Genomic DNA, 24,564 nt, shown 5'->3' with positions numbered 1-24,564 from the left:
TCTAGAAACCTAGGTCCTTTTTCTGGCTGTGTCACTAACTCAACTTGTGAGCTCAGGACCAAGCCTTTACTATACGTGGGCCTCAGGTTCACAGTGTGTAACATTGAAATGATATTCTTGTCTTTGACTCCACAGGGATGTTTGAAAGCTAAAGTATCACATACATGGATTTGGAATAAAATGCAAAGTTCTAACTGTGTTAATACGGCTTAGAATGAAAAAGCCCTCAGCCGTCTGCACACTCCGAGTTTTTAAAAGGAGGCAACAACTTCAAGCACTGTTGAGGACGCCTGGTCAACGGGGTTCAAAGCTTTCTCAGAAGGGCATGGCCCCCTAAGTTAGGGGTGGCAAGTCTTCCCCGTGCCATGTAGGAAAACCCCAAGGACAGGGTGTGTAGCAGAGCCGTCCCACAGGCTGGACGTAAATCCCACCAAATGCACTCACCTCACCTGTTCAAACATTTATCAAATGCCTGTTATGTGCCCATCAATGTGTTAAGGCCCTGGATACAGAGAAAAACAAAACTCAACCCCTCCTTTCAAGGAGTGCCCTCTGGGAGGAGAGAGATTCATCTGGTTTGACTGACAAGAGGCAATAAAGGTGAAAGGAATTACAGATGCTTCCATTTGGGTTCAGGGAAAGCTACATCTGTATTATTGCTCTTACTAAAGTGGTAAACAGTGCAGGTTGCAGGGCGAAGATCAAAGGAAAACAATCTCCGTCAACCCCAGGTGAAGGGGTAGGCAGGGACTAATACGTACTGAGAACCCCCACGTGCAAGAAACATCAGAGTCATTTTCTCCTTTACCTCCATCATAACCATGTGAGGCAGATGTTATCTCCCTTTCACAGGTGAGGAAAATAGGGCCAGACTAAAACCCAAGTCCGTCTGACTCCAAAGCTCATGCTCGCTCCGCTGCACGGTGCCACCACCGTAAACACAGGACTATTGTTTTCTTGAAATCAACTGCACACCCTGCCCCATCATTTGTGGTCCAACCTGAGGGAGACCTGAATCATGAATGGACTTAAGCTGACTGAGTCAGAGCAATATGGAGGGGCTGTCAGTGCCCACAGGAACGCCGTTCAGCCCTGCTTTGAATTTTACAGTCTTTTTAATTCATGCCTCTGTCTGCCACTGACAGAGGATAAAACAGCTATTTTCCCCACGTAAACTCTAACGGCCCACAATCCCATTTTATCTAGCTGGTTCCTCCCTTTCTTTAAAACTCAAAGTAAAGTTTCCCCAACTCCAGGGCCCCCTCCACAGGCAGCGCTCCAGCCTCCACTGTTTCTTTTCATGACGGCATTTCTCCCTCGCAGCATCAAACCGCTGTCCGCCAGTCTCCCTTCAGCCCGTGTAGTGTGAGCTCCCGGGCACCCTGCGCTCTGACTCTGTATCCCAGCAGCGGGCACACAGCGGGCGCTCCTTCCACTTAAATGGAACGCGTCCCAGACACCAAGCTCATCTGAGCTTCCCGGGGTCAACAGCACTGGCAGCCGCACGTCGGATTGTTTTCTTTCTATAAAGGCTCTTACCTCTTTTTCCAAATAGACCTTTTTATCGTCCAGGGTGTTATATAAAGTGAAGAACTGCTTGGTTTCCTTGTGCACTGCCGAAACTGTAAACACAAGGAAATTGGCACATGGATAAGGAAACGTATCAACATGACCCTAAACACCCTCCCCTCCCTGAGACACAGGGCAGGACTCGGCCCTATCAGGGCAGCGCTCACTCGGCTGTCTCGGTGGAGGCCCCACAGGGCACAAGCTGGGGCAGAGCTGGCACAGGCTGAGGGTACGTGGCCGTCATGACTGGCCCAGCCACGAGGGGCTGGTGGAACTTCCCTGTCGGTGTGTGGGGCAGGCGGTTTCTCAGCGTCCTTCAGGCGAGGTGTCCTGGGTGGAAGGTGGCAGTGGGGAGTAAGCTGCCATGCCGCTCTTCCTGTTGTGTGGCTTCCTCCCTTCCCATGTCCCTCAGAGCAGGAGCCCCAGCCTGCTCAATTTTGCAATCCCCGTGCTTAGCACAGGCCTATATGGCAGCCCCTCCAAAATATCTACTGGACAAATGACATGTCCACCCAAGGGCAGAAGATGTGCCTAATAATGTGAATTCTCTTCCCACCCGTGAGCACGTGAGGAATGGGGTCTTATTACCAGGTTCCCAACATCTTTACCTATAAAATTACTTTGTGTCTCTGTCCCCCCTCCCCTTCCTCACTCTTCCCTACAGAAGAATGACTTACGAGCAAAGAGCCAAATCCTAGCACTGTTTGTGTGCCACATTTACGAGGGAACGCCGTCCCTGGGGTGATGGGCTCCTATCCAAACGCATCCCTCTGCTTTGTGGCTGGGCGGATGGGCAGCCCCCATGTGGTTCTGAGCCTACGTGACTTCCTCACTGCTCTGAGGTCCCATAATATACAGCTGCCCAGAGGGAGATAAAATCCCAAGACCTGGGTCCACTCTCAGGCTTGGAGCCCAAACTGAGCACTCCAGTTTAGCCATAGCTACAGATCCCAGTGCCTAATGGTTACCAGGCTCTGGTCAAGAATACAGTGGGGTCTGGTTTCCCAGTGGCTCTTGCTCCCTGAACGTAGGTTCCTCTGGAGCTGTGCAGCTCAAAGACAAGCGGGAGTTGGGGATATTTGCCGTACATATTTGGTAACAGAAGTTAATAATCTGATATAAGTATTTTGATGCAATAGTTAAAAACATTCTCAACATCAAAATGTCTAATTTGTATGGAAATCACTTCAGTAACTACTCAATATAAAGTAGTATTATTGCTAAGAGCTTTGGTCAGTGGTACTCAATCCTGGTTGTAAAACAGAATCACCTAGGGAGTTTTTAAAGTCTTATGACCAATTAAATGAGATTTTCTGGAGGTGGGACCTAGGTGATTATAATGTGTAGCCAAAGTTGGAAATCAATGCCGTAAATAAACCAGTCAACTTGTAGCTTTATGGCCCAGGAATGTGTCTGTCACCCTTATCCTATCAAGCTCAAGGACTAGGTGGAGTTTACAGATATTTGATGATTAAAAAACAAAAAAGAAAGAAAAAGATAGATATTTTGGTGCAACTGCTTGAAAACGTCTGGTGTAAAAATGTCCCAGCAAAATGACTCTAATGTGTGAAATTTACTCCGTGAAATATATAGATGCAAGGTACTATCATTTATTATTTTAAAAGCTTTAACGTGGGCAGGGGTAGGAAAGTAAAGGGAAAGACTTAACTTAAGGCAGAAACTATTTTCTGCTGAGAAACTGCCGTTTTTGATAGCTGCCCCTGCTCATTTGAACCAAATATGAGGACTGTATGAAACCTCAGGATGGCAGGGAAAGACATGCGAAGGAGGCACGATTCTGGACTCCAGAAAGGACAGTGCTCTAGCTTGAACCTGGAAGGATGCTTGAGAGGTCAAGATTTCAAGGCAAAATCTGAGAGGCTTTGGAAGAAGAGTTGGCCTTTGCCATGTAGGAACTGCAGGGCACCGGCACCGTGGACTTGGGACCAGCTCACAGGCTGGGATCCAGATGCCCTCATGAGGGACTACAGAGGGAGGCAGCCGGGGCAGCAGGCCCAGATGAGGCAGGACTCTGATCAGTGTACTTAGGATTCTGAAGATTATCCACCAAGTTATGAGGAACTATTAAATATTAAAGCTTTCAAAGCAACAGTGTAAAGTGATCATTTGTTTGAGGACCGTCTCTCGGGCAAGAGTACACAGAAGGGGTGAGTCTCTGGCAGTGGTGAGAGGAGGCTGCAGCAGTAGTCCAGAAGAAACGGACTTGACTCTTACTCAGAAACAGAGCTGGCAGAGCAGCATGAGCCAGAGAAGACTAAGGGGGGTCCCGTGTGGCCAGGCAGTGATCCCAGTGACCCAGAGGAGAAATGGGGTGGGGGGGCTGAATTCAGCTTTGTGCCTGTTGAGTCTGAGGTATCCAGGGGACAGGCAAGAGTGGGGGCCCAGAGGACGGGGTGATGGTCCAGGACCTGCTCACAGAGGATACCTGAGCTGGGTCTTGAAGGAATTTGTCTGACAAAGGGTTGCTAAGCACAGGCAAGACGGGGAGTCAAGGCCTCAGATGTCAAAGTGCATGGTGTGCTCAGCAGCAGTGTGTGGATGGGTGAGGCCAGAGTGTGGGTTTACAGCAGGAAAGGGGGCCTCTAGGCAAGCCACCCAAGACCAGGGAGGACCCTGGGCATAATAAGGAAAGAGGCCTTTTTCAGTCCTGAAGATGTGTCAGCAGAGAGAGAAGTAACACAGTCAGATGGGTGGATGAAGGACTCAGAGAAGGGGCTGTAGACCAGCTCACGGTCATTCAGCCGAGCCCTGATGGAAGCAAGAGCAGATATGGCAGAAGCAGTGAGAACAGAAAGGCCATGACGGCTTTGAGGGCACTCTGAGCATGACAAGACGCGGTCAATGATTCAGGCTGAGGAAGACTCAGTCCCAGATTACTGAGTAAACGTGATGCTGTTGAAGGCAAGGGCCACATCAGAAAGGAGGTCTGTGGAGGAGAATGGCAAGTGAGGCCTGATCTAGAGATGCTAGGGTCACCATATTCCATGTGAAGTTGGAAAGTGGATGGGGAGCTCAGTGAAGCCAAATGGCTGGCCAGGATGAGGGCTGGTTCAGAACATTACTCCAAGGGCTCAATGAGTGTGCACAGTCTGTCCACTGGGAGGGCTGTGAGGGCCCCACGGTGCGACTTCCCGGACTATGGGTCACCTGCCAGTGGGCTATGTGGAACGAGTGGCCTGACGACGAAATGGAGCCTTTCTGGTGGTAGCTTTTGTGGACTGAGTGACAATGCATTCTCCACCACGCTAAGGTGGGACAGGGCCCCTCGCTTCGTGTCCCTCTGAGGACCAGCCTCAAGAGCTGGTTTGCGGTCGATGCACCTACTCTGGCGGTAGAGTTCAATAAATCTCTTCTGATACTGTATTAGCTCGGCTCGGCTGGGCACTTCATCAATCTTGCGATGCAAAATTGCTATTTCTCGATTTCTTCGAGCCTAAATGCAAAAGGAAGGGGGAGACAACACCATTTGGTACAAGGCCTTACATGTTTTCTGGGGAGCCAAAGTACTGCCCCCCTTCCCCACCTGAGCAGAACCACACATCCTGGAATGCAGGCACAAAACTCTGCTGTTGGCCTGAGACCCCATCTCAGATTCTGACTGACTCTCCACTTTGCAATACATGGAGAAGGGCTGGCTGTGAACTGGAACCACAGAAGGCATCACATTAATGAATCAGGAAAGAAGATTCTGAATGGGAAGGGCTTTGTGGACAGAGCCCCCAGCTGGCCCACCAGACCCCAAAGGACTCTTGAGTAGCTGATTCCACTAACACCAGGTGGGGAATGGGCAACAAAAGGAATGCTTCCATATGGCAAGGAACTCATGCCACCCACTGCCTCCTTATCAATTCCAAATTCCTTAGCCTGTTGAAAAGCTCCTACAATTTACTCCTAAAATACCCATGCAGCATTTTCTTCCTACCATGAACTGGGGTCTATCCTTCTCACCAGCATTTCAATATATTCAAGTCCCTCACTCCTTATAAAAGCCCTTCCTTAAACCCTGACCACCTTTCAGCTACCAGCCTCTTTTCCTCTCTTTAACAGCGCAACTCCCTGAGCCATATGCCCTCAGCGCCTCTACCCCCCAACCCCCTGTCATCCTGAACCCACTGCCACTGCTCTTGCCAAGGTCAGCACAGACCTACCTGTTCTGGGAGTCATCTAACAGGTAATTCTCAGCTTCTAGCTTTCCTGACTTTCAGCAACATTTACCATTCACTCCACTGAGCCCTCTGCTCAGTTCCAGGAGACTTGGGCTCCTGTTTTCTCCATGCCTCCAGCTGCCCGCTGGGTCTCACCCTCACTGGTGGATTCCTCCTTTTTTCTGCCTGTCCTTACACAGGGGCTAGTCCCAGAGCCTCTTCTCAACCTACATTTTCACAGCCTCAGTTATCACCTCCACAGTGCGGACACCCAAATCTCCGCCCAGACTATTCTGACATCAGACCCAACACCCAAGCACTTCTTGGACATCTTCACCTGGTCAAGTACCCCAACTTTAAAAAGCCCCAAACAGATCTCATTAACACTCCTAGTCATACTCCCACCCTGTGAGCCCTATTCTTTCTCCTCTACGCTTTTTCTCAATGAATGACACAGAAATTCCAGCACCCTCCTTGACTCCTCTTTTTCTCTCACCCAAATGATGCTAAGTTCCATCAGATACAGCTTCTCAATCTCTCCCCTGCCAGTTCATTTCCGTCCACCCCTGCTGACCCTACCCTGGCTCAGGGCCTCCGCAGGCCTGTGGTTTGACAGCAGCTTCCCTCCAGCCAGTCTGAAGCGGCCCTATGCAGTTTGTTTTGATGTATATGGACGTATCTTGGTTCTCAAATAGCCAGCAGCTCCCAGAAGATGAGCCATCTCACTTACTATTCCTGGGACCTAATGCAGCACTGACTACACCGTAAGCACACAGTCAAAGAGCTTCCAAGTTGCAGCTATACTGTCCTGATTTTATTTAATTCTGTGTCTCTTTAAAGATTAGGACGGTGTCCTTGTGTCAAAGACAAATTTGACTCATCTGAATTTAACCAAACAGCTCAGCAAAGCAAGCAAAAGCCAGAGACAGGAGAAACAGGGTCTCCTTGCCCCCACAGCCCTTTGGCCATTCCCACGAGAACCGGGCCTTCCCTTCCTGGAGAACAGAAAGAAGACCCAGGACAAAGTGCAACACAAAGTCACTCCCAGCTTGTGAGCTTCCACGAGCCAGATCCAGGCAACGTGAGGGATTTTCCAATGTAATTCTGACTTCCTGTAAATTTAGCTTTAGAGCCAACTTTAAGACCTACGTCCTCTATATTTGCTGGGCTTCTCACAATCCCCTAAGGTTTCCAACTAAGACAGCTAAAATGGGCACTTAATCTTAGAGGAAAAGTACTAGGTAAGAACATTAGAACTTGAATTCTGCCTCTGACACTTACCATTGCTTGACTGTGGACAAGTATTTAAAGGATTTGAATTAATTTCTTCATACAGAAAATGAGGCTAATACCTACTGGGGTGAGCATCAAATCAAACGAGATGCTCGTGAAAGTAACATTTCAGTGTGAGGTGTCATCACCCCCTTAAACCGCTGCGCAGCACTCCAGAGAGAAGACCAGCCAACAGCAGCCTCAGTGCAGCCTCTCCAGCTCTTAGAAACGGAGACTTTCCAGTTCTGCTACAGGACATTCATACCTCGTCAGATGTATTGATGTACTTTTTCAGCTCTTGTTTTTACTCACCTGTAGTAAACGGATCTTGTAAAGTTTCTCTTTCTCCATATTATACCGTCTGTCTAGGTCTTCCTAAAAATTGGAAAAGGACACAATTACCTGGGAATAGGAAACTTTCATTCTTTGATGAAGTCTTTTGAAGCTGAATGTTTTTTATCATATCCCCACCGTCCTGAGGCCTCAAATATCTTTTCTCAACTGGCTGAGTCTAGGGTCTGGGTTCTGTCATGTGAGACCCTCAACACCCTTTCATAACTCTTCCTTCTTCTGGGATCCAGGCTGAACCCAGCATTCTTGAGTGAAATATCCCCAAACCCCCACCCTCCTCTCCTCCCCTAATAACTGAGGAGCCAATTATTAAAGGATGTGTTGCCTTATGCCTCTGTGTTTGGAGACGATGCTGGTTTGCTTTTCACGTTTCTATTTAGAGCTGCACTGTCCAATATGATAGCCACTAGCCACACGTGGCTATTTAAATTTACATTAACTAAAATTTAAAAAAATCAGTTTCTCAGTTGCACCAGCCATATTTCAAGTGCTCAGTAGCCACATGTAGGGAGTGGTCACTGTATTGGAAGGTCCAGATACAGAACATTTCCACCACTGCACAAAATTCTTTTGGACAGCACTGAATTAAAAGAGAGAAACTAGCACCTCACTGAATCCCGTGAGGCAAGAGATATGGCTGGATGGCTTGTTGTGTTAGAGCAACCTACAATAACGGTCAGAGCTGCCCCTCTCCCAACACACACACACACATACACACACACAAAACACAGTCTCCTCCACAGGGCTCAGTGCAGGCAAACCCCAACAGACTTCACTGTAGGAGTCCTGGAGCTCACTCTCTAGGAGCGTGTGAGGGCACGAAGGGAAGAGGAACCCTAAAGGAGGCAAACATCTAAAGGCTTTCCTGTTTCTCTTTTCCTCTCCATCTTCCTTTTCTACTTTTTTCTCCTGGAGGTTGTTGGAGTGCTGGAGTGCTGGGAGCACTGGTTGAACCTAGAACAGGGGTCAGCAAACTGTGGCCCATGAGCTAAACCCTATAGTCCTTGGGCCAAATTTGCCTCTCTGCCTATTTCTGTAAATACAGTTTCACTGGAACACAGCCGGGTCCTTCTATGTATGTACTGACTGTGACGACCACAGCCGAGTTGGCCCATAAGCTGAAAACACTTACTCTCGTGCCCTTTCCAGTTTGCTGCCCCTGGAACGTGATACCATAGAGACAGGAGTCTCTACCTCTGCACCACCCCCGCCTCTCAGAGCCTACAGGTTGTGACCAGCACGTGTGGTCAGTGCGGGGCTCACCCCTTCTCAGTGAGATGCCAGATGAAGACAGATGCGCACACAGGTGCTGGGGAAAAACCCAGTGGAATGGTGACTTTTGGGGCCATCCCTGGGGAGATCCTGCCCCCATCTGAGGGGCCAGGGGTGTAAAATGGAGCAATGCAGTAAGAGCCTGCAGCTGAGGAGGGAGTTGTAGAGATATTAAAGTAGGCATAAGAAAACCATCACAGGAGAGTGCAAAGCTGGCCACCACTCCCCACAGAGGACAGTGGCAGTCCTGAGAACGGGCAGGTACTTACGTTATGAGTCATCACAGGGGTCAGGGCACCGTGCGGCTCTCCCCTGGAGAGGGTCTGAAATGATGAAAAGTCACAAACACTTTTTCTGAGAAAGGGGACTGGGATAGAAGCTGACGTCTAGATGTAGGAAGGGGTGGGAGTGGGGAAGAGTCCGCTGACCGTGTCTGGACAAGGAACAGCCTGTATACGAGCCCCAGATTTTAAATTGTTCTTAAATGTCTGTTAGTTACACACTAACGGGCTACAGTGTAACCCTCTCTGAATGTGAGTAACGATTCCTCTAACAAGACGGAACTGCTGAGAAGAGAAATGTGATCCTGGAAGTGTGTGATCTGTGTACACTCAGAGGCTGACTGAACCGGGAATTTGAGCCTCAAAGCTTCAAAGTCTTAGAAATAACTGGAAAGGCAGGCTGTGTGATGATGGTCACAGGACCCCACTGCACGGCAAGATTCTGCTCCTCCCCTGTGCCAGTCCTCAAGGTGTGAGGAACTGTGTGGCCTGTCACGCCATGAGGAGGCACCTCCAAGGCCTCTCTCTCCACTGAGCATGGCAGTGTCCGGCACAGCCAAGGGGCAAGTCCCCAAGCTGAGGGCACGTGGACTCATGCTGGCTGGCTTGGACAAGTCTTTCCCCTCCCTGAGCCTCAAGTTCCCCGTTTCTACAAGAGAGAGGGTGTCGTTGATGCGTTCTGAGGCCCTGTCCTGCTGGCACATCCTAAGCACAAGGGTCCTCAGGAAAAAAGCTCTGAATGAAGCGTGAGAAGGGAAAACAGAAAGAGCAGTCCCTAGAATCTTATTTGGTGAGAGAAACAAACTTTTTGTCTACCCTGATGCTTTAAGTTCATGCTTCATGGAAATCCACACTAGCTCCTTGGAGGATCAAGTCCTTTGTTCAGAGAGCCCGCAGGTCCCATGTGCTCCTTAGGCCCAGATGCCCCTGCACTGCAGGGGCTTTAAGTAACCCAGCCCTGCTCTCCTGCTTCGTGTTACTGCCGCCTGTTAGGGGTGGGCACGTCCCTAGGCAGGAGTGGAGGGGAAACCAGTAAACTGTCACAAAATTTAGAGAAGGACAGGTGGAGTGAGACACAGAGCTCAGAAGCTTCCTGGAAACAACCCTTGCCTAACCGGAGGGAGAAGCCAGACATGTAACTGGGTATTTCCAGTCTGGGGCTGCTGCCATCTACACCAGCTGCTGTCTTTCACCAAGCACAAGGAAGAGAAAGGAGAAGGAGGAAATCTAAGAAAATCCTGTGATGAGAACAGCTGAGGAATGTGTGTCCAGAGGAGCAGGCTAAGGAAACTGGCCAGTCCTTCCGAGCGTCAGCCTCTCTGCTGGCGAGTCCTGTAGGAATCTCTTCACCGGAAAGCCCTAACAGCGCCTCGCAGTCTGGAGGACCTGCAGAGGCTTTACCTTTTCATCTCCGCCTGGCGCTCTCTCAGCCTTCAGGGCCTCAATTTCCTGCTGCAGCCGTGTCATCTCCTCCTGTAAAAGTGAACGAACATTCACAGAACTTGGATGAGCTAATAATCAGATGCAATTATTGAAATACTTGACCCAGAGTCTTCTCAGAGTTCAGTATCTGCTAGATACTGAAGAGAAAAGGCCAAAATACGACACGCAGCAAGTTATTATGATTTTATGAATCACAGCACAAACCAAGACCCCAGCTAAATTTCATATTTTGTGTTTCTATGCTAGGACAGAATTCAGCCTGGGAAAATTTTTTTTCAGGAGAATATAGGGAGCTGTAGCTCAGTCTGAAGGAGCCTTTCTCTCTAAAGGGCAGGTGAGGCCCACAGTAATCACCGGGACGCGAAAGGAATGAGTGGCTTAGAGTCTAGCTCCAATCGGCCTCGTTTGCTTCCTCTTCTCCACAGGCCCCCGGGACCCTCTGCCCTGGAGCTCACCAAGGCCCTCTTCCACCTGCCATTCTCACCTACCTTAAGATCCAGCTTCCAAATGGCTCCTGTGCCACAGTGGCCTCTCCTCCCCTGGAGCTCACACAGAACTCTCCGGGCCTCACTTCCTGCCTCCCACTGCCACCACCTGTGCGTGCAGCATCCCCACTAGACCACGAGTTCCCAGAGGGCAGGAACTAAGGCTTACACACATGACATACAGACACCCCAGGTTTTCATCAGGACATCTCTGCTTTTGTAAGATGTTATTCCTTTCACACTTTATAAGACTCTTCTTTTAAATACATTCGTAAATTGGAAAACATTGTTTGTTAGACTGTACTCTCAGTTTTGGGTTTTGGCACACACAGTCACTAATCTAACTCACTTCTGGCATCCTCAGAGGTACCTACCATAGTACTCTACTTGTCTGACACATAGCTGCTTGATTAACCTACTTTTTCAACTGCACCTGGACAGGATGCCACAACAGGACAAGGGGAGGTAAAGAAAGAGATTCTACAAGACTCTTGGTTTAATGTCTGTTGACACCAAGCAACACTTACTCGACAATGTGCTTTAAATTCCTGTTCCTGACTTTTCAGGTTTTCATTCATGGCTACAAGTGCTCTCAAGTTCTGCAGGATACTGAAGAGAAAAGGCCAAAAAATGACACGCAGCAAGACATTACGATTTTATGAATCACAGCACAAACCAAGACCCCAGCTAAAAAGAGACTCCTTTTTAATTTCCGTTGTCTCTCCCAAGAGTGTCTAATGGGTTCTCCACAAATGATGACTACCATTTAACTGACATTATTATTTGTTTATATGCTGGAGTCCATCAGGCCATATCCAGATGAACATTACAGAATCCAGAATTGAAATGTCAACTGCAGAAACATCAAGTTTCAAGAGCACTGGATACATCTAAAGATACCAGAACACAGACAGTATCACAGACCATTTTTAATTTCCATTCTGAAAAGGAAACAAGTTGCCTAACATCATCAAAAGCACTAATTTGAAAATAAAAATGTCAAGTCTCTAATAATACTTTGCTCCATATCATGAAAGAAGGGTTTCTAATTACAGAGCCAAGTAATCTGTCGGTAATACTTTGCTAAAAATGTCCATCAAACCCAGAACTGCTCAATCTGTGCCTGAAGCTTTTTACGATTTCACAGTTTCATTCAAATGAGTGACACTTCGGAGATTTACCACCCAGTGTGGTGCTAAAAAAAGATGCCAAAGAGAAATGCTTCTTATATTTAAAGTGACTAAAAACAATTAATTTAAAATTTAAAAAAACCCAGCAGCTGTTTCTTGGCCAAAAAAAGACTGTACCTTTACTCCTAAGGAAAAGGGCTGAAATGTGTGCTGTTAAAAAACGGGTAACAACGGTTGACTCCAAGGGAGGAGAGCTGGGTGGCCGGGGGACAGGGTGGGAGGGAGACTTTTCACCAAGTGCCTTTTTGTACCAGGAATGTATTACTGAGTTTTTAAAAACAGAAAAAGAACAAATTACAAAAAGATGCTGCTTCTGATCCCAAGGGGAAGTGGGAGAAAGAGGTGGTTAACTCAGTGCAGCCCAAGCGCCTCTCAGCACAGGTTCGAGCACTGGGGAGTCTGCACATTCCAGGCCGGCAGGGAAATGCACTGACCTGGATGGGGCCAGGAGCGCTGGACCCTGGCTCCTTAGTCCTGTGCTCAAACAGATTAAGCCACCAGGTGCCGGCCAAGTTACTTTCTTCAAAGAGAAAACAGACACATGCTGAAAGCTCTTACCTGGGATCAGCTTTGGATTCTATCTTCTCCAGGGCGGCTTGTTCTTTGTCCAGTTTCTCGCTATGGCTCTTCAACTGCAAGAGAGAATGGAGGCACTGGTGCTACAGACATGGTGGATTAGAGGAGTGAGCCTTCCGTTCTCCCTCCCCCTGGCTCACACTAGGACTCCACTGCTGACCGGTGGCCAAGCACACCGGATTTGGCTGTACAGTGAGAAAAGAGGTGGACAAGAGAAAGAGGACGGGGGTGGAAGCACAACATGGTAAGGTCTGGTGGTAAAAGAAACCTTGGCAATAGCTTTAAATCACAGCGGCAAATGGGGGAAAAGTCAAAAGTAATGCTGACTGCAGGTGCCTTTCAGTAGGAAGGGGTGAGCAGAAAGAGTGGCTATGAAAGACAGACCTGGGTGTAAATTCCAGAATACCACTACCACGGCTAGTAACAGGGCAGGGTTAAATCTCCTATCTTCTTGAATAACTTCATTTTCTTTTTCTGAGACAGAGAGTGAGGATTTCAAAAAAGAAATTTTAAAGAAACTTAGATTTTAATTTATAAGGCGTGCACTTATACCATACAATAGAATACTACGCTGCTATTAATGAAAAGGAAGAAAAAAGCAGCTCTTTTATGATGATCTCTAACACTTACTGTTAGTTGCAGTAAACAACCTATGCAAACCATGATTCCAATGTGTCTCCAATGTGTAGAAAGGAATGTATACACTGAACATATAAATGTATAAAAGAACATACACGTTAGTTGCAAATGCATAAGACATTTCTGAAAAGAGTCATAAGAAACTGGTTACTCTCTGGAGAGGGTAACTGCACGGCTGGGTTACAGGGGTACACCCTTTGTACTTTGTAAATTTTCAACACATGCGAATGTGTTACATATGCAAAAAAACAAGTTAAAAGTTCCAAGGGCTCTAGTTGAAAATGGAAGACTGAGCACAAGTTGCAGCAAGCCCTTCTGGTCTCAAGTCCTAAAAACTCCAGATGATTGTGTTGGAACACAGGACTGGATACCTCGGGGACAAGAAAGACAGCCAGTAGGGAGGACCAGACAGTGGAGGACTGCTGTGTGGGATTCAGAGATGAAGGAAGAACCAGTCTGCAGGGCTGGGATCTGCATTAGGAGCAGCCACCTGGGCTAAGCAGTGAAGCTTGGCTCCCATAACCCAAGACTGCTGCTCAAGTCCCAGAGGCAGGGCAGGCTCCCAGAAAGTCGGCAATACCCGGGAGAAATGGGGAGTTCCCAACCCTGAATACCACCAGCTGATCCCACAAAATAGTAGGACCCACCCTTCCAGAATAATCACATGAAGCAACCTGCATAAAATGGAATCTACACAGTTGGTAACACGAAAATTCAGAAGCAAAGATAAGCCTACCACCAAGAATTATCAAACATCTAAAGAAAGATAAAACCATTAAAAAGATGTATCAACTCAACAATGAATTCTGACCTGAAAGAATAAAGATGAAGACAAATTTTAGCACAACAAATGCCCTAGAGAGACAGGAGAGGATACTGCATATATTAAAAAGAATCAGCCTCACACATAGGAAACTAAAGTTGTGACTGCTGAATTAAAAGTGGACAGGCTAGAACCTGGTGGCCCTGCCAGTGCAGGGGTGTGCAGCCTCCCCACAGGCATCAGGTGCTGTTATCCGTCCTTGATCTGCCATGCCCTGCTTTGCTTTCCCTAAATTTACTGGAAAGACAGGTCTTCCCTGTTCACTAGGTCATCCGGGAAGGGCAGGCTTTGCTGCAAAGTCCAAACCTGGGCCCACAGGCGGGAAAGGGTTCAGGGTGCTCATTTTGCCCAATCCTTGCCTTGAACAGATAAGGGGACCGAGGTTTCAAGATGAAGTTCATTTCTTATTCCAGGGTCTGGTCTTTAGTATTCTGACCAAATCAGGCTTCTTCATGAGTTGTTCAGCCCAAGGTTTTGTATAGCTTCCCATTTTTCGAGATGGGAATTAGCTTGACTGCCCTCATATAGTAAGCTCTCTGGGAGGTCTTTGGTGCCAGACTGCCAGCATTCAAATCCTGGCATCCCTCTGCATGGCCTCTCTGCCTTAGTTTCCCCATCTGCAGACAGAGATGGTAACAGTGTGTCACCAGGGTTGTTATGAAGATTTAGTGGATGAATATAAGAGTGTGCCCAGAGCACACCCAGCACACAGTAACGCTGGCTGCTCGTACCATTTGAGGACAAGAAGACTATGCCACGTTATTAACTTAAATCACACCCTCTACCTTTCCAGCACATGAAAGGGGCTCAAGAAATACTTGATTTAGTACTTAGTGCAAAAAGTGACTTTATAGCCACTTAGGATTTACATCCGAAGGCATATAAGCATCCTAGGAGATTGATATCAAGATGCTTGCCTTTAATCTCTTCCAGGTTGTTATACACAGACTGATCCACGACTTGGCAACTTCATGCCAGGGATTCTGCAGCATTAGAAGTGGGATAGCTGCAAGGATCCCACCCCGAGAGTTTGCCATCTAATCCATGAGGAATGTAGTCACAGAGGAGTATAAAGAAAGCTCATCTGTCCAAAGCAACACAAGCATCTTTAGAAAGAATGAAAAAACTTATTGTCATTCTTGTGCCTGCCCTTTTCAAAGATTCTGACAATAACTGAAGAGACTAGACCAGTCAGAACTAAAAAGCTTTGTCAGATTTATAGCAAGGCAGTGGCTAAGTGCTGTTATAGTGTCATAGAAATGAGAATTTTAAATGGGCAAATTTCACGTGAAACTTAAAAGACAATAGGGACTGCCTTGGTTTCAGAGATGTCTTCCACGTGGTCCAGAAAGTACTCAGTGGAGCCTTCACAGTGAAGCCCTTGCAGAGTACAGCTATAGCCCGAGCACTAAAATCACAAAGAGGACAGCTTTTTAGATGCAGGTGATGACAGCTTTCTGTGGAAACACAAAGGACAGGACTATCTAAACTCCCTTCATGACAGAGCTGGCATCAAAAGCGACTGTCTTCCTCACCTGGCTTCCTAGGCAATCAGAAGCGGGAGGTAAGCAACACTCTGACGCTGATGTGAGATGGCACACTCACAATCGGGATTAGAAGACGGATCACACGGTTCAAAATACGCCCATACCCTCCTCCTCTCCTCAGACCCCGCCCCCATTCTGGCCAGGATGTAACTGGCAATTGCGAACAACAAATTATAACCCTCTGTAGTTCCCTCATTTTACAAAAAGAAACCTTCTCACTCTCAAGGAATTCGGTGTTTTGAAGCTATTCTACAACCTGTGGCTTGAAGAGCAGGGCCATTGACTGTGAGTGACCCAGCCTGTTCTTCTGTGCGGCCCGCCCCCTGCCTATCAGGCCCGCCCTCGCCGGGAGCCTTTCCTGACTTGCAGCCCACAGGCATCTCTCCCACCAAGATCCATGGTGGCATGGATACACTGATGGCACAGCTCATGCACTGCCATGTGACTGTCCATGTTCCCAGATGGACCTGAGCCCTGAGAAGGGGATCACGACTCCTCAACACAGACTGATGACACACGGCGTCCCATTAGCACTGCAGGTCAGAAACCATTCTCAACAAGGCCCATGGAGGAAGGAGAATCGGCTCACCCCTGTCAGCGTTTTCTTCATTTCATCGTGTCTGCTCTGTAGGTTGGTATGATTTGCCTGCAGCTGCAACAGAAAGATAAAAGATACCTGCTCTCATTTGATCCTTACAACAATACAGATATGGGTGTTATCCCCATTTCAAGATGAGACAAAAGGAGCTCAGAAAGATGAGCAAATAAACTGAGCAAATGTGGGAACTTTAGAAGGGTTGCCAACAAGTGAAGGAAAAGATCTCACATAATTAGCACCGACTACACGTCAGGTGATATCCTAGGTCTTCTGCATAAATCCTATCACGTAATCCTTACATTCAATGGAAGAAAATATTATTCTTATTTTACAGATGAGGAAATAAAGACTCAGGGCGGGTTAAGTTACTTGGCTAGAGTTTCACAGCTGATAGCTGATAAAGCCAGGATTCAAATTCGGGCCTGACTTTTCTGTGTGGCCACAATCAGTTCAGTGAACTAATTTGCCCATTCAGAATACAGACTGCATGCCAGCACTTGGTATTCTAGCACTGAATATGACTGGTTGGCAAACAATGGCAGACAGAAGAAAGGACTCCAAGCTTCAACACAAAGAGAAGGAAAATGAATTACTCTTACTGTTCAGAGTTACATGACTGTAAACTTACGTCTAAAAGTGTCACTTCCCTTTTCCTTACTAAAAAGGTATATCTTTGTGCTATCTATGAAATTTGACTTTGAATTCAGAAATCTAAAAACATTCCATTAAAAGCTCAAAGGGTTTGTACGTTTCTACTTTTGAAAAGGGGACGTGGCAGAAAACCACCATCAGACTCTTTGGTTGTAACCTACATACAAATTAACAATGAGAAATTTTATCCTCTGTCTCCATGATTATTTCGAAATAACTTGCCCCATCCTTGAACCTACAGGAAACCTATCGAGAATTATGTCACCTTCAGAAACCATTGCTCCCAGGTCATGCTTCTAACTACCGGTCTTCCTGACTGATGAACGGTGACATTTCCATCAAGGCCTACCAAGAAGCGACCTCGAGCAGAGAGCAGAAGTGACACAGGAGGGAAGCAGGTGGACCCTGGTTTCTCCCTTCTGAAAGGGAGCTCTCTGTGCAATGAGAACTTTTACCCTGTTTATGCAATTGGTAGATAAGAGGATTTCTGCCCTGCGATCTTCTTCTAGAACAGAGTTTGGAAAACTTTTCCTGTAAAGGGCCAGGTAGTAAATAAATACTTTAGGCTTTGTGCGCCACAGGGTCTCTGCTGCATCTACTCGACTTGGCCACCGGAGCTTGAAAGCAGCCACGGGAAAAATGTAAACAAACTGGTGTACATATATTCCAACAACACTTTCTTTACAAACCCCTCTTCCAGAACCTCCTTTAACCATTCTCCCATGAAGATCTTAACTCTTTCCTCAATTTCTCCCTTCTTGAATAATGGTTTGATTTTACCTGAATGAAAATTATAAAAAGAAAACACGAACCTCTTCCAGATGTTTGGTCTTCTGCAGAATCTGCTTGTTTAAGGAAATGACTTTCCGACGATGTAGCTGCGAGGTTCCTAATTTTTCCGGACTTTCTTCAGCTGATAGCTCAGACTGCTGTGGGAAACAGGGAGGGCAAACCCAAAGGATTTAATTAGTCCACCTGAGTTCATGTAAGACCCATCCATTCCTGCTCAGCCTGGGCAGCCAGTCACAACCAGGCCAGTGCAGCCACGGGGTCCTGTGCAAAGCCCAGTCCAGAGAAAGAGATTCTGACAAAATGATCAAAATCCCTATCAACAGAATCTGCATTCCTGGCAGAGGGAACAGCATGTGAAGAAGCAGAGGGATACATAACTGTGGTTATGTTGATATCACACAGGCAACAGGGCACCATCAAAGGGTTTTAAATAGAGGAATAACATGGTCATGTTAATATCTTCATAAGACCATTCTGGAGTTATCAAGAATGATGAGTTGCTCACTTTCATCCAAGTATTATAAGTATATGGTTAAAAAGTTTAAAACACTCAGAAGCGCATACAATGAAAAGCAACAGCCTCCCAATTTATTCTCCCTATCCATGGGCCCACTCTCTTTTAACCATTTCTTATTTCTAGTCTTCTGGCGTTCACAGAGGATGGATCTGAGACAGATGAAAGCTGCTGAGGGAGACCAGCAGGAAATTCCTGAAATTGTGGAAGAGAGGAGAGGATGGAGAAGAAGGGTTGGACAGGACGTGGAGACTGTCAGGACTGAAAGTGAGTAAGGGAGAGGTTTACGGGTGGGTGACGAGGTGATATAACAACATCACTGAGAAACCACGCAGTATAGATATGCCTGCAAACACTTGTCTCAAGACCCTAGTGAGAAGCCCCAGGAAAAGGAAACAAGAAAGTCGACCCTGTTGCAACAGGTATTCTCAAAATACTTCTGGGATGATCAGAGACAGCTTTAATAAACAAATACTCATTTCAACCACATTTCCCTTTTACTGGAAATATCCTAATTCCAATCATTAACCCTAAACCCAAGTGCAAAAAAGCTATCTGGGGATTTGATTTTCCCTGCACGTCTTAACAGCGATCACAGGCTTGAAAATCTAGTATATTTACCCACAGGGAAAAGCGATAGAAAAGTGAGGAGGAGGAGAAATTGGATGATATAAGCACCGTTTATTTTGGTTAACAATTTCTTTGAATAATTCAGCAGCATTATTAACAGATGATGAGTTTTCTGCTGCTTAACAACTCCGGAGGTGGGCAACAACCAGCAGGAAACGGCTGCAGAAAAGAGTAAGGAACATCGTCTTCTATCTTGAGGGTTGACAGGCCAGAAAAACTAAGCATTTGGTATTACGGCATATCTAGCCTTGAAACCCGGGATTTTGGAAAACGTCAATGAACATGCTCCAGTTTATCTGGATTTCTGGGAATTGGAGATAACTTTCAAACATGCAATTAATTTTGGTCACATCAAGATATTCACAACTTATAGTCTAGGTAGGGAGAATTGCTTCTGAAAATATTTGAGAGTATAAAGAAAGAGGAAAGAGGAACCAGCACCCCCTCCCAATTTCCAAATCACTTGTCAGAAACAGAATTATAATTAACTAATTGTATCTCCTCTGCTTTGACTGCATCACCCTGAACTATGTGATTAATTTGGCCACTTTTATCTGCATATATTCAATAGCCTTTTTCTTACAGTTAATTTCAGATTTGGGTTTTCACATCCAGCTTGGATTCCTTGATGCTGATTTCCAAAATGTCACGGGCATATCCTCAGAGCATGCTACTTCACTAGCAGAATTACATAAGCCTTCTATGCCATGATTTTTTGATATCTGAAAAAGAATTAATTCCCTGTTCAATGAAACTACCCTGCAGGGTGTGTCTCTATGTCTGCTGTCAGGATTATCTTGGGTACCCCGACCTCCTCCAGCTGCCTGTCTGGCTTTGGACCAGACCAAGTTGTGGGCAGGCAGGCTCCAGGGCATCGGTGTCTCGCTCACCCACAGCCGTCCTTCAGTCTGCAGGGGTGAGCACACTCATTCAGTGCTGTTCTGCACCTCTGGCATGAGGTGGATCATGTCTCCAACTCTCGGCAGGTTTTCCTGCTGATTAACTGCTTCTATAGCCAAGGTCCCAAGAGAATGAAAACTGCACTTCCTACCCAGCTTCCAGACCCCTCTTGTCAGTGGACCTGGCACACACACAGTTTTGTTTTAAAACTATGAATTCTGACTTCACTTCCAAGAACCCTTCTTGTAGGAACACCAGTAGCTATCTTGAAATCTGGCAAGAAAATTTCCAGGTTGGCTAGCTATCTCTTTCTTTCTCTCTCTCTCTTTCTCCAACTTTCTCTCTAGCTAGATTTAAATTTTTAGCTACATAGTCCCTCAAGGCTCTTTCAGGGAGTCCTCAAGGACAAAAGCTTTTTCATGATAATACTAAGATGTCATTTTTTTTTCACTTGCATTCTCTCATGATTATACAGTGAAATTTTCCAGAAATTACATGACATGTGATATCATTGCTTTGATGTTAATATGTAATGCATTTATTACTGTTATCTGTAAATGAATTACTATGTAAGCTAGTGGGACCTCAGTAATTTCCAAGAGTTCTTAAAGGGTCCTGAAACTAAAAATTTTGAGAACTCTACTTTAATCTCAGGGGCCTGGCTCACTTGGGGATCATGTATTGGTCCCAATCATTGATTGGGACAGCCTCATAAGTACTGAGCTCCAGTCAATGGAGTCGGCCCACTCATCATTTATATAACACTGAGATGGGAAAGTTCTTTCTGATTCTACTCTTTTACTAGACAGGTGACTCAAAGAGCCATAGAAACAGAGAGAAAATACTTGCAGTGCACATAAAGAATCTTGAAGTCTCCATACAAACTTACTGTTATATCTCTGTTATGACAGTATATTTTCTAAGCACACATGGGCTTTCAAAATCCTTTCTCTTATTGCTAGGGAGCGATTCTCATTGCTCTGCAGAGTCCCTTAAATTTGCATCTGCAATGTATTAATGTACACTAATATTAGGAGATTAAGTGCCATTTCCGTATTTGACATTTCTCCAGCCCAATTAAAATGAGTGATATGCACAAGAACAGGCCCAAAGTACATATAAATTTGTGAGTTCCTCCATTTGCCTTTGAGTTTAAGAGATGGTGCTATGCAAACTGCTTTGTTTAATGGGAAGTTATTTTTATACAGATAACATCGTTCATTCTAGCGCGGAACTGAAGAGATCTGTAATCTAGTTGACAGAAAGCTAACTGCTCCATTTTTCAAACATCCCTTTTATTAGGGAACCTAAAGTTTTCATTTCTTTCACTTGTCACCCTTAAAGCTAAAAGAACTAGACTGATGAAGGCAGAAACAGGTTTTTAAAGCACTTTGGCTCAAGTGACATTCTGTTCACTGACAGTCACAGTGGGAAGAAAACTGAAGATGACCAAGTTGGATTCTGAAGGAGGAGACAAAGTTGGGCAGATGGACAGTAGGAGAGGGGGCTTTGGAGCAGTAAATCCTTGACAGAAAAAATTTAAATCCTTGGGGCATCTTAACCGATTTCTACTTGAAGAGTGCAGCGTCTCTCCAGGAATGCCAAGCATCTACAAATATTCCACTTTTGTTTACACTGGAGCAAGGGCTAAAGTGCCAATCTAATTTTGTTCAACAATTTCAGATTAAGAACGTGCTTTCAAACCCACAGTGTGGATTAAGATGACGTATAGTGCAGATTCAATATTTTCTAATAGTTGACAGACACTCACAACTTTTACTCCTCGGGGAACCAAATTTAAATGTCATTCAAGAATATTAATCTGGTTCAAAACAGTAAATTCCTAAGACAAACAGAAAGTGATTACTTTAGCTAAAACTGTACACTTTTGTAATGAAAGAGACCCAAAGGTTATCTACATCCCAACCTTCTTCCTAATACAGGAATCTCTCCTATATCAGCCCCCTCCCCCACCAAAATATGGTCACTAGGCTGTCAATAATAGATTCCCATCTCATGATGGTGCCAGAAGTTCTCTCTACTGAACACATGTCGGTTTCTGGCACCGTGATGAACACTTACACTGAAAACAAGTAAACAGGAAATATAAAATATTTTTTTATAACCTTTTAAAAGATCTGTGAGCTAGCAAGAATGTAAGAAATCCTGGAAGGCCAAAAAGTCAGGAAAAGTGGAAATCCAGGAAGGTATGTGTACCCACTGAAGTTGGCTTTTTTCTTGAGTATTTGCCAAGCTAGGTGATTTCAAGCTTTGAGTTTTAGAATTCAACAACTGCTTTGCATAAACCTTGACACAGGTGTAGGAGGAAACAGATCTGCAATGAGATTTTGTAACAACAGATTGGCCTTCATGTAGTTCTACAACCTAAATTCACACACTACGTAGACGGTCCCTGAACCCGCCAAGTCAAGACTAGTGCACAATGGACTTGGTCGTCTTCAGTTTTCTTCCCACTGTGACTGTCAGTGAACAGAATGTCACTTGAGCCAAAGTGCTTTAAAAACCTGTTTCTGCCTTCATCAGTCTAGTTCTTTTAGCTTTAAGGGTGTCATGTGAAAGAAATGAAAACTTTAGGTTCCCTAATAAAAGGGATGTTTGAAAATGGAGCAGTTAGCTTTCTGTCAACTAGATTACAGATCTCTTCAGTTCCGTGCTGGAATGAACGATGTTATCTGTATAAAAATAACTTCCCATTAAACAAAGCAGTTTGCATAGCACCATCTCTTAAACTCAAAGGCAAATGGAGGAACTCACAAATTTATATGTACTTTGGGCCTGTTCTTGTGTATGTTACTCATTTTAATTGGGCTGGAGAAATGTCAAATACCGAAACGGCACTTAATATCCTGATATTAGTGTACATTAATACATTGCAGATGCAAATTTAAGGGACTCTGCAGAGCAATGATAATTGCTCCCTAGCAATAAGAGAAAGAATTTTGAAAGCCCATGTGTGCTTAGAACATATACTGTCATAACGGAGATATAACAGTAAGTTTGTATGGAGACGTCAAGATTCTTCATGTGCACTGCAAGTATTTTCTCTCTGTTTCTATGGCTCTTTGAGTCACCTGTCTAGTAAAAGAGTAGAATCAGAAAGAACTTTCCTGTCTCAGTGTTATATAAATGATGAGTGGGCCGATTCCATTGACTGGAGCTCAGTACTTACGAGGCTGTCCCAATCAATGATTGGGACCAATACATGATCCCCAGGTGAGCCGGGGTGTGCCCAAGTGCTTGTCAGAAGCAAAAGCAAATCCTCTCTGAAAGAAGAGAGCTTCAACTCTTGGCCTCAAAGAATTTCTCTATTAATTTCCAAGGAATATGAACTCACAGTCAAAAGTCAAAATCACAGATGAAGTCAAAGTATCACGAGCAAAAGCCAGCAGAAACAGACAGCAGAATCAGACCTGAGAAGACTCACACGCTTATACACCATTCCTCCCTGCAGCAACAGAGACTAAGGGTAATCTCTCTTCCACATAACAGTCCGACTTATCTTACAGAAGCATCCACGGCTCTTTCCTCTGTCTTTTCTCTAACAAGATGTTGGTCCCTTTCACCATCGTGGCTGCTATCCTCTGGACATAAAAAAAATCACTTAGGAGCTAGGTTCAGCACTCCGGATGGAGTCTGAGGGCTGCAGATAGAGCAGGATCATCGCTTCGAGACCCATGAATTTCAAAGACCCATATTCACGTAACCTGCTGAGTCTAAGGCACAGCTCTGGGTCCTAAGGTGAGCAATACAGGATCCCTGCTCAGAATGCAATTAACGTTTACGAGGCGTGAGCAAAATCCAAAACACCCCACTTTTACTCCCCATGAACTGCTCTCAGGTGAGATGGCATCCTCACAAATCCTGAATTGGTAGGACTGATTTTTCTGAAATTAAACAAAATAGTTCACATTTACCTTCTCTAAAAAATGAATTTATTTGTTTGGGCTCGTAATTTCAATCTAACATGTTTTTGAATGTTAATTCTATTCTTCAATGTACTAGCCACCTTTTCTTTTCTAGCTTTAAATGATGTTCAAATCTGGCAAAGCTAATTCCTTTGTCTTTATCCAAATTGATAAAGACCCTAGAAGGTATAGGTTGTGCTATGTGGCTTGAGACAATCCGACCAGGTTGACAACTCAGTAGCTAATACCATTCTCTCTGCTCTTAGTTATTGTATTGCAATAACTCAGTCACTAAGAATTTAGGAAATCTTGGAGCAGTTTGGAAACACAAACATATTGAGCATTATTCTCTTCAGGTTTACAGGATTCCTTAAGATCTAAATTCTGATTCAGTTTTAAATCCCTTTCCCCACCTCTCTCTGTTTAGTTCAACAAAGCTTTTCTTAGAGCCTGTCAGGTATGGGGCACAGTGAGCAGCGCTGGGGAAGGGGAAAAGACACAGACCTTCCCCCTGGACCCTCACAGTCTAGTCGGGGAAACCCAGCTCATTCACAAATAAAGGTGTTGCATCCTCCACATCTCCCCAAGCATAAACTGTGCCACAGAGGAAGAGAGAGTTTTCAAAGCTCTTCTCGTTCCTTCTTCTCCCTCCCCTCCTTTCCTCCACAATGTTCATGAAAACCCATTGTGTTAGGCCCTGGGGGTAGACAACGATCCTAGCCCTCGTTTACAGCAGACATTCTGGTCCTGGAGACAGGCAGAGACAAATGAAATAGTGCATTGTTAGTCGTGCTAGAAGAAGACAGCAATGAGTTGATCCACACAACCTCACAGAAGAGCCTGTCTTCGGAAGAGAGGTCACCCTCCAGGATTATTGGGTGAGTCTGCACAGAGCCTTCCAGTCATCCACCAGCCTCTATGGAGTATTTATTATACACT

At 45.5% G+C, this 24,564-nt stretch overlaps 1 protein-coding gene across 11 annotated transcripts in view; it reads right to left on the bottom strand.

Moving 5' to 3' along the window:
• LOC111772081 (coiled-coil domain-containing protein 93-like) overlaps nucleotides 1-24,564 on the bottom strand; it is a 123,631-nt gene that overhangs the window by 11,221 nt on the left and 87,846 nt on the right. For all 11 annotated transcript variants that reach the window (XR_011428173.1, XR_011428174.1, XM_070240725.1 and 8 more), the window contains 9 exons: nucleotides 17,676-17,792; nucleotides 16,204-16,266; nucleotides 12,588-12,661; nucleotides 11,367-11,448; nucleotides 10,313-10,384; nucleotides 8,900-8,953; nucleotides 7,320-7,382; nucleotides 4,915-5,023; nucleotides 1,540-1,622 (listed from right to left, as the gene is read on the bottom strand). Coding sequence is in view for 9 of the 11 variants with exons in the window: in XM_070240725.1 (XP_070096826.1) it covers nucleotides 1,540-1,622; nucleotides 4,915-5,023; nucleotides 7,320-7,382; nucleotides 8,900-8,953; nucleotides 10,313-10,384; nucleotides 11,367-11,448; nucleotides 12,588-12,661; nucleotides 16,204-16,266; nucleotides 17,676-17,792 (717 nt within the window). In the remaining 2 variants the exon portion in view is untranslated. The remainder of the gene's footprint in view (nucleotides 1-1,539; nucleotides 1,623-4,914; nucleotides 5,024-7,319; nucleotides 7,383-8,899; nucleotides 8,954-10,312; nucleotides 10,385-11,366; nucleotides 11,449-12,587; nucleotides 12,662-16,203; nucleotides 16,267-17,675; nucleotides 17,793-24,564) is intronic.

The sequence above is a fragment of the Equus caballus genome, chromosome 18, assembly GCF_041296265.1.
Source record: "Equus caballus isolate H_3958 breed thoroughbred chromosome 18, TB-T2T, whole genome shotgun sequence".
Taxonomy (NCBI): domain Eukaryota; kingdom Metazoa; phylum Chordata; class Mammalia; order Perissodactyla; family Equidae; genus Equus; species Equus caballus.
Note: the sequence above shows the minus strand (reverse complement) of the source record. Positions and strands in the feature narration are given on the sequence as shown.